At 34.2% G+C, this 14273-nt stretch overlaps 1 protein-coding gene across 1 annotated transcript in view; it reads right to left on the bottom strand.

Moving 5' to 3' along the window:
• Positions 1 to 915: 915 nt before the first annotated feature.
• LMNTD1 (lamin tail domain containing 1) overlaps positions 916 to 14273 on the bottom strand; it is a 162609-nt gene continuing 149251 nt past the window's right edge. The window contains 1 exon segment of the mRNA XM_015589981.1: positions 916 to 1066. Coding sequence (XP_015445467.1) covers positions 916 to 1066 — 151 coding nt within the window.

Genomic DNA, 14273 nt, shown 5'->3' on the forward strand with positions numbered 1-14273 from the left:
TCTTATTCAATATTCATTCACATATCTGTGGGACCTTCTGTGTCTGGTGCTGAAACTGCAAGATAAGAAGGATCCTGCTGCTAAGTCTTGAATCTTTGAATCTTCCTATGTTTTTGTAGTTTTAGAAAGAGTTTTCTCAGTGTGCAAGGAATAGGCACACCCAGATTAACTCCTAACTAATAGGAATGTATTGTGAAGCTCCATAGGGAGGTAAAAGAAAGAACAACAGTCTCGAAAGTAAATCAATGAAAAATAGAATCTGAATCCAGGACACAGCAGTTGCCTGGGTCCCTCCAGTCTCAGAAGTTCTAGCCATCTGCTCAGCTGGCCATCCCTATTCTCTCAACTCAAGCAACACATCATTGCTTGCTTCTTATTCTAGTTTTCTGCTATCACAGTGACTTAGTAACATTCTATCTCTGTGTCTTCAACTCCAGTCACATTACCAATAAACTGACTCTCTCTGCGTGTCTCACAGTCAAATTTCTAGAATGTGAACTTAATTAAGCTAGCCAGTGAGAGAGACTCATCGGTTTTGGACTCCTGTCCAAAGTTTGTGCCTCAGACCAATTTGGGGTTTAGGCACTGGTCTCAGATTCAATCTTCAAAGCATTGGATGCATAACGTATGCATAAAAAAACAGTTTTAAGCTGTGTTGCTTTGAAGGTGGCTATCAATATATCAGGCGATCAAAGCTTCTTAGCGGATATACTTTTACTATAGCTGTTTGTCATGTTTCATATCCCCTACTTGATTGTAAGCCCCTTGAAGACACGAATTCCATTCATCTTTGCATCTTCCACAGAGAGTAGCTTAGTACCTGCGACACAGTAGATGCTCAATAAATAGGTTTGGTATGTGCGAAGATTATACCCAACATAATGCTATAAAGTACCATCTGTCACTGGTTATTCTCTAAGGTGGTTTTGTATTACGCCTGTTCTCAATAGCAGTAACACTAAAATAGAGTTTCACTGTGGTATAAAGTTCTAGCCAGAAGGGTGCAAAGTCAATGGTGGGAGTAGAAGTGCAGGGACCTCCATTTGTCAGTTTGCTTTTTTCTCCACTATGGAATATGTTATAAAGTTTTATAAAATTTCGCTAGAGCTTAGGGCCCCTAAATGCATAAAAGTGCTGAACTAATTGTCAAATGAAATTTTAAATGTAGTAGAAAAGAATTTCAGGAGTGGAGCAAGAATGTAAAAGAAAGTTTATATCTTAGATCCCTTAACCACATTTCTAGTCCACCTCTGACTTGGCAACCATCCAGAGGGTCACATTAAGATATAAATGGTATTCTAAAACCAGAAATTGCTAAGCCATTTTCTGTTGTATTTTTTTCCCCTCTGAGTAATTTATTTCCCCTTTTTCTCTATATCTTCGGGATTGTATTTATAATTAGTAGTCCTATGCATAAAGCAAAACATTTTTGTATGTTTGTTTTTGTCTTTAATCATACTCTCCTAGAACCTTTTTATCACTAGGTTCTTTCTCATATTCATTTTGTAAGATTTCTGTATTTCTCTAAAACAAATGATCTATAACTGTACTTTGTCATACATATTTTTGATACATGCATATATCTGTTTGTAATGACTTTTTCCTGGAAGGAATATCAATAAAGATAAGTCCATAAAAAATGTAAAATGTTTATGTAAAATCTCATTTTACTTTCAAATCACTTATCAAATATGAATGTTTTCATTTCAAAAGAAAATGATTTATTTTCCTTTCCTGCATGATTACCTCAGCGTGTGAAAAGAGAAACACAAAATCATTTTGTTACATACTTAGTTTGAAATTTTTTCATTAGAAACATTGCTACTCTAACTGAAAGAATGAGAGAAATGAACGTTACATGCATAGTAAGAAAAATTATATGGCTATATGAAGCAGCACAAACTCTGTTTAGAGAATAATTCTAGTCTAAAGCATTAACAAAGTAAAGAAATGAATATTTTGCCTTTCTACTGGGAAAATAAATCAGGTTGGATTCTTTTAGACGTCTCTATTTCAGTGTGTGATCCATCAGTTTTAACCTCTTGAGTTGACGAGAAATTATATACGTAGTTTCCATATTAAATGTTTTCTTACCCAGGAAATGCAGGCTTTTGTGGTATAGCTCTTCAATATTATACATAATGTATGACCACCATCAGCCTCAATTTACATTCAGCAGATCTTTGTTGCAAAGCATCCACACCATTAACAGAGATAAACATATTTACCTAAAACTTTACACCACATTGCATTTTCCATAATGAAAATGTTAAGAATTCAAATGGCATTCTATTTTATCACTAAATGTTCTTGTTGTCTGTTATTTGCAAATTAAGCTGTTAGTCACGTGCATAAACTAATATTATCAACATACAGAGAGCCCTTCAAGAATCTCAATATAATACGCCATCTGTGCAGTGCTCTTGCAGGAATTTGTGAGAGCTAACAATATGTTTAGAATCAGAGGTACTCTCGTAGTTGAAAATTTCTACTAAAAAATCCTTTTGTATGTTTACTTGGGCACAAGGACCTGTAATGTCATGTTCAATAGCACGATTTGCTTTCATTTTAGGAGATAATTTTCTTTCCCGTAAGAATATATTTTTCTTTTTTAATGTCTAAGCCAAGGGATTTTCAAGGTAAAACACAAATTGTTTTATGACAAATAGAGCACAGCTAGCAATTGAGCCTGATCCTTAACTTTTTCATTCATATATTTAGAGTAGAATGATGTGATGAAAAGCTTTGGCAACCTTACTTTTAATTTCTAGTTTGTTCTCCATTGAGAAAATTTTCCCTTAAGTATTTAGAGCCATTTTCAGAAATTAGGTCCCCTTAGCAACTCAATAATTCATACACTCCTTCCCTCTGGTTTTGCCATTCCTAAGGCCTTGCACTGCCCTCTTTCCTCTTCTCTGCTTCGTTTAATATTTAATTTGAAAGGGCAATGCCTATACCACTGATAAAAAAGAAAGATTATATTATTTACAGAGACTTATATTTAGACTCTACTGACAAACAATAAAATAAATATTAAAGATATGCCCAGCCATAAAAAAAAAATTAAAATTAGAGCTACACTAGCAGGAAACTGAGAATAAAAAGTTTGACTCAGTTCAACACATTTTGTCTCTTGAACAGAACCAATTGGCTAGGAGATAGAAATGTTTGTTTTAGCACCTTCCCAGCCTTACTAGAGCCTGTGGCAAAGTGGGGAGATCAAATTCTGTAGTCCCTAACTCAAGACTGGATTTGGTGCTTTTGTTTCCACTCTCCTTATCCCAATAGGAGCACTTATTATTGTGTAGTTTTTATTTCTTGTTTACTAGATATAACTCTTTAGGACAAGAGTCATACTTTGTTCATTCACTCACTCATTCATTCATTCATTCATTCATTCAACAAATGTTAATCAAATGTCTACTATATACCAATCACTATTTTGGGCACTTGGGATACTTCAGTGTAAAAATAAAACAAAATAAAACTCCCTGCCCACATGTAGGTTATAGTATAAGAGGTCTGTGTCGTGCTGCATCGCCTTTCTCAGATCTACTTGTCTATGTGATTTTTTGTGTCTTGCTGTCTTTAACCTCCTCAATGTCTTCACTTCCTGTCCCTGTTCCATCCCAGTCTTGTTAGGTGACTGGTGTTCAACAAATATTTATTGAATCGAATAATTGTTTTTCTGTGTTCAATGGAGATGTAGCCTGTGGTATTTCTAAAGTTAGAAAAATATCAATACATTATTGTGGGGCCCATCCGAAGATAATGTGGGACCTGATAAAAGAGAATAATTAGTGGTGATGACTCAGGTATGCAGAACAGCAGAAATGACATGGGGTCATGGTTGCATGGCCTGTGCCTGCATAAGATAAGCTCAGGATATTGGCTGAACAGGGATGCAGTGGTTAAGGACATAGGAAAGTAATTCGAGAGGTTCCAGAAAACTCCCTTTCACTACTTACAAGTGTAATAAGCCTCAAAGAGCTGGGCAGAAACCAATGAGCTGGTTGTCACTGGGTTGCTCACTCTTAGAAATGCAAATTTTCTTCTTGAAGTGATGGAAAATTTCCTACTTGCTGGAATTATATTTTCTGGCTTGGAATGGACGTAAAGAGAGAATGGAGGTAAAGTTGGATAATGGATAATGAAGCTCTCCTAAAAAAATGAGGGATAGAAGTCTATTCTAAACATTAATTTGAAAATATTTATTCATAGAGATATATGAATCCCTATGTTCATTGCAGGATTATTCACAATAGCCAAAACATGGAAACAACCTAAGTGTCCTTCAATGGATAATTGGATAAGGAAAATGTGGTACATATATACAATGGAATACAACACAGCCATAAAAAATATGGAATATTGCCATTTGTGACAACATGAATGCATCTTGAGAGTATTATGCTAAGTAAAGTAAGTCAGATGGAAAAGGACAAGAAGCACATGATTTCATTCATGTGTAGGATACAGAACAAAAAGCAACAAACCAAAAGACAAACTCATAGACACAGACAATAGCATGGTGGTTGCCAGGGGAAGAGGGCTGGTGGGAGGATGAAGAGGATAAAGAGGCTCAAATATATGGTGATGAAAGGAAAACGAGGTTTTGGGTGATGAGCACACAATAGAGCACATAGATGTCATATTATATAATGGTACACCTGAAATTTATGTAATGTTATTAATTCAATGTTACCTCAATAAATTTAATTTAAAAAATAAATTAAAAAACAATGATAGAGCTGGGTTTATTATCAGGTCCAGTGACTTTTATTCCAGATTCTATGTTTTCGAAATCTATTTTTTTAATTAACTTTTTGTTCTAAGGGTTTCCATTTTTAAAAAAGTTTTAATTTTATTTTTAAAATAAACTTTATATTTTAGAAGTCTCATATCTACATAAAAATTGTGAAGATAGTACATTCCAGCAATTTTAAATTTGTGAACTTTTAAACAAGCGATTTAATCTATTTGAGTCCTAGTTTCCTTACTTGTAATATGGGAAAAATATAGAGTAGCTTTCATAGGTTCTCTGTAAGAATTAGAAATATTTATAAAACAAGTCATACTTGGTGGGTGTTTAATAAATTCTATCTCTTATTATTTCCCACCAGCCATGTGGTTAGGTTCTGTTAAAAACTATGCCATCCCTGGACTGACAGGCCAGTCATTTACAGCCTTTCAATTTCTGTGTCATCTATCAAGGAATAAACTTGGGCAATGGCCACATCTACAGAGTGACCCAAGTACACTCTGTTCAGGGTCGGAGTCATCCCAGAGTGGAAAAAGAAAAATCTCATTCTAGGAATTCTTGACTATGTAACCGTTAAATCATGGTCATTCTTTTAGACAATTGACATACTTTTTAGGCTGGAAGAATCTAGAATTACAACCCTTCATATTCTCCTGCTTCACAACCAACTGAATGAATGAATTCAGCCAGAAATGAGTAAGATCAAATGACTCACTAATGATGAGAATGGTCAACCAGTCAATTGGAGAAAAAAGAGATTTTTCAAGAGAGCATCTCCAGTGGTGCTTCGGGCTGTGTTGATAAAACATACATGTCTAAATCACAATGGGTGTTTTTAAAAATCTATTTTTACTTGACTTTTATAAAAACTTCATTAAAAAAATGCTTAGATGCATTGCTATGGAGAAATATTAACAACTTTTTTATAGTGAATATAAACCGTGCCAACAGCTGTATGTGTATTTCTTCATATAATTCTCACTATAACTCAGACAGGCACCATTTCTGTATCTACTCTATAGAGATTAAAAATGACACTGAATTTGATTCCAGAGCCTGTGCTTTTATCCCCTAGACATTACTATGTTATAAGTTTTTATTTAACAAATAATTTTGAGCACCTACTCTGCTAGGTATTATATTGGTTCTGGGGATGATAGGGAATAAGACAGACATAACCCTACCCTCACACTGTTTTCAGTAGGAGGAAAGGCAGGTAATTATGAAGTGATTTCAATAAAATTTGTTGAGTATTATAATGGGACAAGAATAGAGTATCAAGGAAACAGAGTCAAAGTATAATTTTACACCATCTAAGCTCTCTAGATCATTCTGAGATTTAATGAATTCCATAGAGAAATGTGGGTTGCTTATTACATGTCATTCAGTTCACAGACCTATAATCCTTTATTATCTCAGTACTTTTTTCTCCTTCTCTCCTTCTTCCCCACCCCCTTTCTTCTTCTCTTTCTTTCCTCCTTCCTCCCTCCCTCCCTTCCTCTTTCTTTCTTTCTTCTTTCTTTCTTTCTCTTTCTTTTTTCTTTCTTTCTTTCTTTCTTTCTTTCTTTCTTTCTTTCTTTCTTTCTTTCTCTCTCTCTTCTTTCTTTCTTTCTTTCTTTCTTTCTTTCTCTTTCTCTCTCTCTCTCTCTCTCTCTCTCTCTCTCTCTCTCTCTCTCTCTCTTTCTTTCTTTCCTTCTTTCTTTCTACACCTAATTGGGCTTTTTTGTTGCCCATTAATTTTCTGGAATTTAAATTACTTTTTTTGTTCATAACTGGAAGAAAGGGAGATATTTTTTAGAGTTTACTTTTTCTGTTATACAAAGGAAGGAACAATACGTGGTAAAGTTTAAGGCCAAACTCTGAGACCTTTTAAAGAAAATATCTAATTCAACTCTTTTCTAAGATGGTTTCACTGTCCAGAATCAACTTTTAGTTCAAAACTTTTGAATTTTTAAACATCAATCAATTCCTATTAAACAATACTGAGTTATGTAAGATGAGTTAGAAATATGTACATTACATTTCCCTTAAGACCATTTGAATGCTAAACATTGAAATTCTTTTAGAAAATTGTTTTATTTTTGCCAAGATGATGATATTTGAAAAATAATTTGAAATATTTTGTGAAACCTCATATCCCAAGAGATTGATCCATTTCTCTCAAGCTGTTAGAACATGTGTTTTATTTCCACACCTAAACGTATCCAATTTGGGCCCTCCCCTGGAACTGAAAAACCTTTAAAGCAGGAGTGGGGGGAAAAAAAGCTACCAAACTACAAATCTAAACTGACTGCGACTCTTGGATTTGAGTGCTGGTCTGCAGTTTTTGCTTTTGTTCATAGGATCCCTTTTAAAATAATAATAGCCATGATAGATGGAGTTCTAGGTGCTGTGCAAGCTTTAAGTATTGTGTTAATTAGATTCTTTCAGGATGCTAGGAAGAGAGAAAGGATCTCTTGGCTCAATTAATGTAGATTTATTTAAAAGGATATGATATGAGGAAGTAGAGAAGATAGATAAGGATCTCATTGGCAGGCTGGTGGAAAACTAGATTTTCATTACAGCCACTCAGCAACAACTGAGTAATAGCTCTAGTCTAGTTGTATAAGCTACCCATTGGTCACCTCAGAGGAACTCTTGGCTTCTTGCCATGCACATGACTCAGCTCTTCTGTCTCTGTTTCTCTTTACCTGCTTATTTTTCCAACTATTGCTACTGACTACATTCTACTCACTTTCTCTCTGCCTCATAGCTTTGCTTACTCATGGCTTCCGTTTCCTGTCTTCCTTCTCTCTACTTCTGCATTTACCCAATGCTAACCCTCCCTGGATGTTTCATACTCAAACCCTGTAAGAGAAAAGACAAGGCACACCTCTTGTGCCAGGTTTCATCATAGGCCATTAGTCTTTAGGTCATGTCAATCCCTGTCGAATTAGCAGGGTTACATGGCAAAAAAACAAAAAACAAACAAACAAACAAACAAAAAACAAAAAAATATGGTTAATACACCTATTTGGAACATCTCACAAAGAACTACTCTCGTGCTTTTCAGGAGGGAGCAATGAAACTGACTAGGTGCCTTAAAAGACCTGCACACATGTCATTATTTAACTTTGAAACTAAGCAAATGCAAATGCACAGTTTTTATATACAGTTAACTCTAGCACCTTCATCATTGCCAAGGTTCTCATAATCATCATCATCTTATCTACTCTGTATAATAATATCTAAAGCTTGACAAATAATATCTTACATAAGTGTATTACTCTGGTATCCCAAATATTCTTGTTAGTAGAGAATAATTTAGTACACTAAATGAGGACTCTTGATAAAAAAAAAAAAAAATAAAGAATGACAAGGCATAATCGCATAATCTAGCAGTTTTCAAACTGGGGATGTTTTAGGGTGGTGAGACGGGGAGAGGCAGGAAGAGAAGCAAATCAGCAAATCCAGCTGCTGAGCCAGAGCACCCAGGAATTTATGTTTTATATTTTTTCACATGCACAGAAGTTTTCACCCTAAGAAAAGATTTCACAGCCTAACAAAAAGTTTGAAAGCTATCTTTAGAGATATATGTTCAATTCTCAGTTCCTCCTCATTCTTGCTATGTCAAAATGCATAAATTAATTACCTTCTTTGCTTTTCTTTCTTTGTTTTGAAAATAGAGATAAGGGTTACTCTTCGATTGGTTTGATGTGTGGATCTAATGAAATATAGTATAAAATGCAGTGGCATCACTGTAACTAAATAAATGATTGTTTCCATCTACATCAAATACTGAACAGTAAACCTCTACTGGCCTTCATCTTTCATTGCTGGTTTAGAAAAAAGATTTTTAAGCAGCTTCATAAAATGCTAACTGAGAGTTACATACAGTGTTAGCTATAGAAATATATGTATATATATCATATTATAGATTTCAAAATATACTATTGTGAAAACTTAGCATTCCATAAATTTTTCATTGCACAACAATTAGGAAAAATATAAGGAAGAGACATTACCTCACTGGATTATTCACACATATTATCTAACATGTAACTTAGTTGTAACTTAAATCATAATTTCTTGAAAAATAATTTGTGTTTTTCAAATATAAGGTATTATCATTTTTAAAATTATGACTCATTTCTCTCTTCTATGTACTTTTTCTTAACAGCATTTAAAAACATTAATTTTATCTTATGGATAATGTTCCATTTTTTTGATTTTTTTTCAGCAGTGAAATCATTGTACAAAACACAACTGTATCAAGAACATAAATGTGACTAAAAATTAATTGCCTTACACATACAAATGTCAGCAATTTTTCTGACTTGCCAACTTACAAGATGGATAATTGAAGACTCGATATTTAGGGACTTTCCCAATTTTATGGAATTTTAGGATTGTACATATTCAAGGTACTTATTTAATAAATGAGAGAAATTGAGTGCAGAGAAGATATGTGAAGTCATGTCACAGTTAATGCTGGGGCCACAAACAGAAGAACCACCCGCAACTCTTTGCTGAGTCACCATTTGAATGAAGAGTTGAACTGGATTTTATTTTTAAAAGTATGTAATAGTTTTCAGAACTAGAAAACTTAAGAATAAAAGTAGAAAAAATTATAAAAAATTAATGCTATTTAACAAGCTTAAAAATGTCACATCAAAAAATAAAAATCTGTATTTGTGTATTATTCTACATCAAGCCAAAAATCCAATATTCTAATAGAGAAGTCCATTAGAAAATTCAATGATTACAATTCTCTTTAGACGATAGTTATCAATTATTCATTTCTTTAAAAGTCTTACCTTTATTATATGAACCAATATGAAAAGTGTTTAAATGTCTACAAGCTAATATTTATTTTTCCGAGAGTAACAGTGACAGAGATTTGATTTAAGTAAACATCAGTATAGAAGCTTATTTAAAGAAACAGATTATTCTTTGTCACTAAATAGAATTCAAATGAATTAATTTGCTATTTTGCTTTTATATTGAGATATTAGCTTCTCTGTGATAGTTAAAGATAATGTATATAACCCAGGTAAGTGTGTAAAGCAGAAAGAGGTAGAAACACTGGGTGTCAGAAGCAGCAAACTTAGTCACTGACCATCTTCCTGGGAAAGCACCATATTATTGTATTAGTTTTCTCACTTTTTCCTCCTTTTCAATGTTCCTACAAGGCTGTATGAGCTACGTTTTTCTGTAAGCAAAATGTTTGCTTGGGGTAACAAATTACCCCCAAACTAGTGGCTTGAAATAATTATAAACATTTATTATTTCTTACAGTTTTTGTGGGTCCAGGATTTGGGTGTAGCTTAGCAGGTGCTTCTAAATCAGGTCTCTCATAAAGTTGCAGTCATCTGGAGGTTTTTCTGGGACTGGAGGATCAACTTCTAAGGTGGCTGACTCACATGGTGACAAGTTGGCTTTGGATTGTTTGGTTGTCCCTTGGACAAGTGGCCTTAGTTCCTTTTGGAACTAATCTTGGCAAGTGGCCTTAGTTCCTTTTCATGTGGGCCTCATCTTAAGACTACTTGAGTGTCCTTACAACATGGCAGCTGGTTTCTTCCTCTGCAATCAACCCAAGAAACAAAGATAGACTTTCTATGCCCTAGCTACAGTAGTCACACATCATCACCTCTGCTATACTTTATTGATGATATATCTATGTAATCTATGAGGATACTGCACAAAAGTGTGACTACCAGAGTTAAGGATCATTAGTTATCCATTAAGGATCATAAGCTGGCTACCAAAGGGATAATGTATTAGCTAGGACCCTTTTGGTTCTCAAATGACAGTAACACAACTCATATTCACTTAAGCAAAGGGAAATATATTGGTTCTCATACTAAATTGTCATTAACAGTGGGATGTATCTGTGCTCTAGATATTAATGAAACCAGATGCACGAACACTCTAAGAACTTTTTGTCCATTTCGTGCACCTGTTCCTCTTTGCATGTCAGTGGTATGCTGTCAAACCTATCACATGGCAAGGCATACTCCTTTTGCCTTTGCCTTCTTTAAAAAAAACCCTGACTCTTCTCTTAATTTCAATTAGAAAAGTTCTAGGGGAAAACTCTCACTAACCTAACTGGCATCATGTGATCATTCCAGTGGCCATTGGTTTGGGTTCTTTGGTTGACTATTCCCACCAGAACCACCTGATTGGAGTGTGAGGCAGACAAGTTTCCAAAATAATGTCCCCAGAAGAAGGGACAACCAAACAATAATGGTCTACTCTACAAAAATTAAATCTCTTAATTAACCTAAAAAACAACCACTTTGGCACTTTTTAAAATAAACAAATCCACCCTGCATAAGCAACTGCCTCTCCTCAGTTTCATCATTTCCTATTACTCACCTTTATCCTCAATATACTTTTTCATTTTTTTCCATCGAGGAGAGTATTTGTTAAACAAGAAGTCTTTAAATTTTTTTTTAAAATTTATTTTAAAAGCTATACATTATGCATTGTTTTAATTAATGTCAGTATAATTTACAAATAGTTCAAATGAACAATTCAGTTACTGAATAATGTAGTTAATAAAATATAATTTCGGTGGTAGCATGGATAAGTAGAATATTTGAAATCTGTAATGAGATAATATTTGATGAAAATGCTAATGACATCAAAATGTGTTCTCTATCTATGTAACATTCGGAGTAAGAAGATATATGTATTTATATATATGTATTTATGCATGCATACATGTATATTCAGAATAGAACAAGGAAGAGAGATACTTGCTGCTGGCAATATATGATAAAATATCAATGGATCAAAAAATGCAGAACTCCTTAAGTCCTTCTTCCTTTTTCTACATAGAGCAGTGGTCCCCAATCTTTTTGGCATCAGGGACCAGTTCTCCTATGAGAATCTAATGCCTGATCATCTGAGGTGGAGCTGTGGCCCTGATACTAGTGCTGGGAAGTGGCTGCAAATACAGACGAAGCTTTGCTCAGTGGCCCGCCACTCGCCTCCTGCTGCGCAGCCCAGTTCCTAACAGGCCACAGACTGGTGCCGGTCTGTGGTTTAGGGGTTGGGGACCCCTGACATAGAGAACACTGAACCTTCAGTTGGAAAATATAGATCAATCACTGCTAAAGGGAACCTAAAGCTAAAGATAAATGAAGTTAACAAGAGAGCACCTGATCGCTTTAACAAATTCAATACTTCTGAACCAGCCAAAGCTTACTAAATTACTACATAACTTGCAAATGTGCTTGAGGACTCAGTTTCAGTAATCTTTGTGAAATTATGATGTTCTTCAACTAGGCTATGCTGAGTCCAGCCCAGAAATATTTCCTCTTGTGGATGTTAATAAAGCAAACATAGGTACTTTCAGGAAGCAATCTCAAGAAATTGCCTTGTCCATCTAGCAATAAGAATGGCTACATGCTTCAGAAGTGTGGGCTAAAGGAGCTCAGTACAATCCAAGTATTGGAGTCAATCCATACAAGTTATCCAGAGGATAGTCAATACATTCACATTTCATAGAAACTGGGATAGAGACGTCAGAAAGAACCCAGAGTCATTTATTTAAGCCAGATTTGACACATCCCTCCGTACAAACCCTCAGAGATAACTTTATCACAGATCCTAAGAGCATTTTGAAAAACTGTTTCAATGATAGGGTAGCTGTAGGACACTCTTTTGTCTTCTAGATAAATAGGTTTCCAATAGAAATACAACACAACTGACAAATGTGCATCATATATATAATTTGAAATCTAGTTGCTACATTTTAAAAAGTAAAAAGAAATATGTGAAATTAATTTAATAATATGTCTTATTTAACCCAATATATCAAAAAATGTTATACTCTCAATATGTAATCAACATAAAAATTATTGAGATATATTTCATTTTTTGTTTGTCCTAAGCCTTTGAAATTCAAGATATGTTATAAACTTATGGTATATCTCAATTCTAACTAGTCATATTTCAAATGCACATGTAGCTAGTGGTTACTTTGGGTAAAGATTTAACCTCTAAATTTATAAGAATCAAAGGTGAAAGTGTTATAATGGTAAGTACAAAGTAGGCACTTCATACTGTTAGTGTTTTTTTAAGTATATTAAAATTATGTTTTTGAATAGTGTATATGCTGAGCCAATAAATCACCTTTTTATTTATTTATTTTTTTAATAACAAAAGACATGGAAAACTATAGAGAAGGATATATAAATACAGCAGCAACCCAACATGTTCCCAATCTGTGCAATTTAGCTCCAGAGTTCATATCTTAATCATGAAGCTCTACTGTATCTCAATTTAGAATATTTCAGGAACTTGAATGAAGACATCGGCTGATCTAAAGAAAGAATGTAATCACAAGTATGTGTAGGGTTCAGGGTAGGGGATCAAAAAAAGCCAACCGAAGAACAACTGATACCTCCCTATAAATGTACAAGGACAAGGATTTGGTGCCAACTGAGTTCAAATGTTATGATACAGTCACTATAAAAAGCAATTCTTATAATAAAAAATGTACCTCAAGCTATCTTAACCAAAGAACGCATCTCAGAAACAACAAATAGCCCTTGTTCTTATTTATGACCACAGGACAACATTTGAGCCATACATTTGTTTGTACTGTCTCATAAAAAATGGAATCCTCAAGAACTATTATGTAACTTCAACTGAAGTCTCCTTGAGGACAGGAGTGGTGTCTGTCTTCTTTATGCTGCCTCTTGTTAAATAAGTGAATGAATGAATGAATGAATGAATAGACTGATTAATGGTGTTGTCAACAGCATCTGTCCCCCACCACACACGCACATTTATCTATAATGCTGAAAACCTTTTAGTGCTTTTCACTCTTCTTTCATTTCTAACACTCAATCAGTCTTCAAGTCTTAAGGAGTCTCTTACCATTTTTTCAACCCTTTATTTTATTTTTTTTTCTACCACCAAATCTACCATCCTACCTACATTAGTACCCATGTACTCTGCTTCCCTTCCTCTTACAATGGAATAAGCGTCCTTTCTCTTGTCTAAGGTCAAGGCCTCCTTTTGTATTCTTGCTTTCATCTCCTCATTTTAGCAAGGATCACTTTAAAAAATATGTGCAAAAATCAAATAGGAAAGTTACTTATTTACGTTTAGCATATTAACAAAGTTTAAATAACAAAATAAAAATGAATTATACTAATGCAATTTTTTAGAACACTCTGCCTCTTGTTTCTCCAGGGTCATGTTGAGGACAAACTTTTTCAATCAATGCCATTGGCATTTCAGTGAATAACAACATTTCATGGCATTCCAGTTAATGTTAACAGGAAAATACTGATGGAAAATGGATATGGTAGACCTACTGACAATGATAGATCTATTAATTATAGGTTGTATATTTGTGAATATCAGTAATGCTATGTTGATCTTTATAATTATTCTTGAGACCAAGGAGCTGGAAAACAGCAGTAAAAAATCATTATATATTATTTAGGGAATACATATTCAATGGGTTTCCTCCCTTCCTTTTTTTCCTTATGTAAATTAAGTATCTTTCAAG

This window comes from Pteropus alecto, unplaced genomic scaffold (assembly GCF_000325575.1).
Source record: "Pteropus alecto unplaced genomic scaffold, ASM32557v1 scaffold103, whole genome shotgun sequence".
NCBI classification, from domain to species: Eukaryota; Metazoa; Chordata; class Mammalia; order Chiroptera; family Pteropodidae; genus Pteropus; species Pteropus alecto.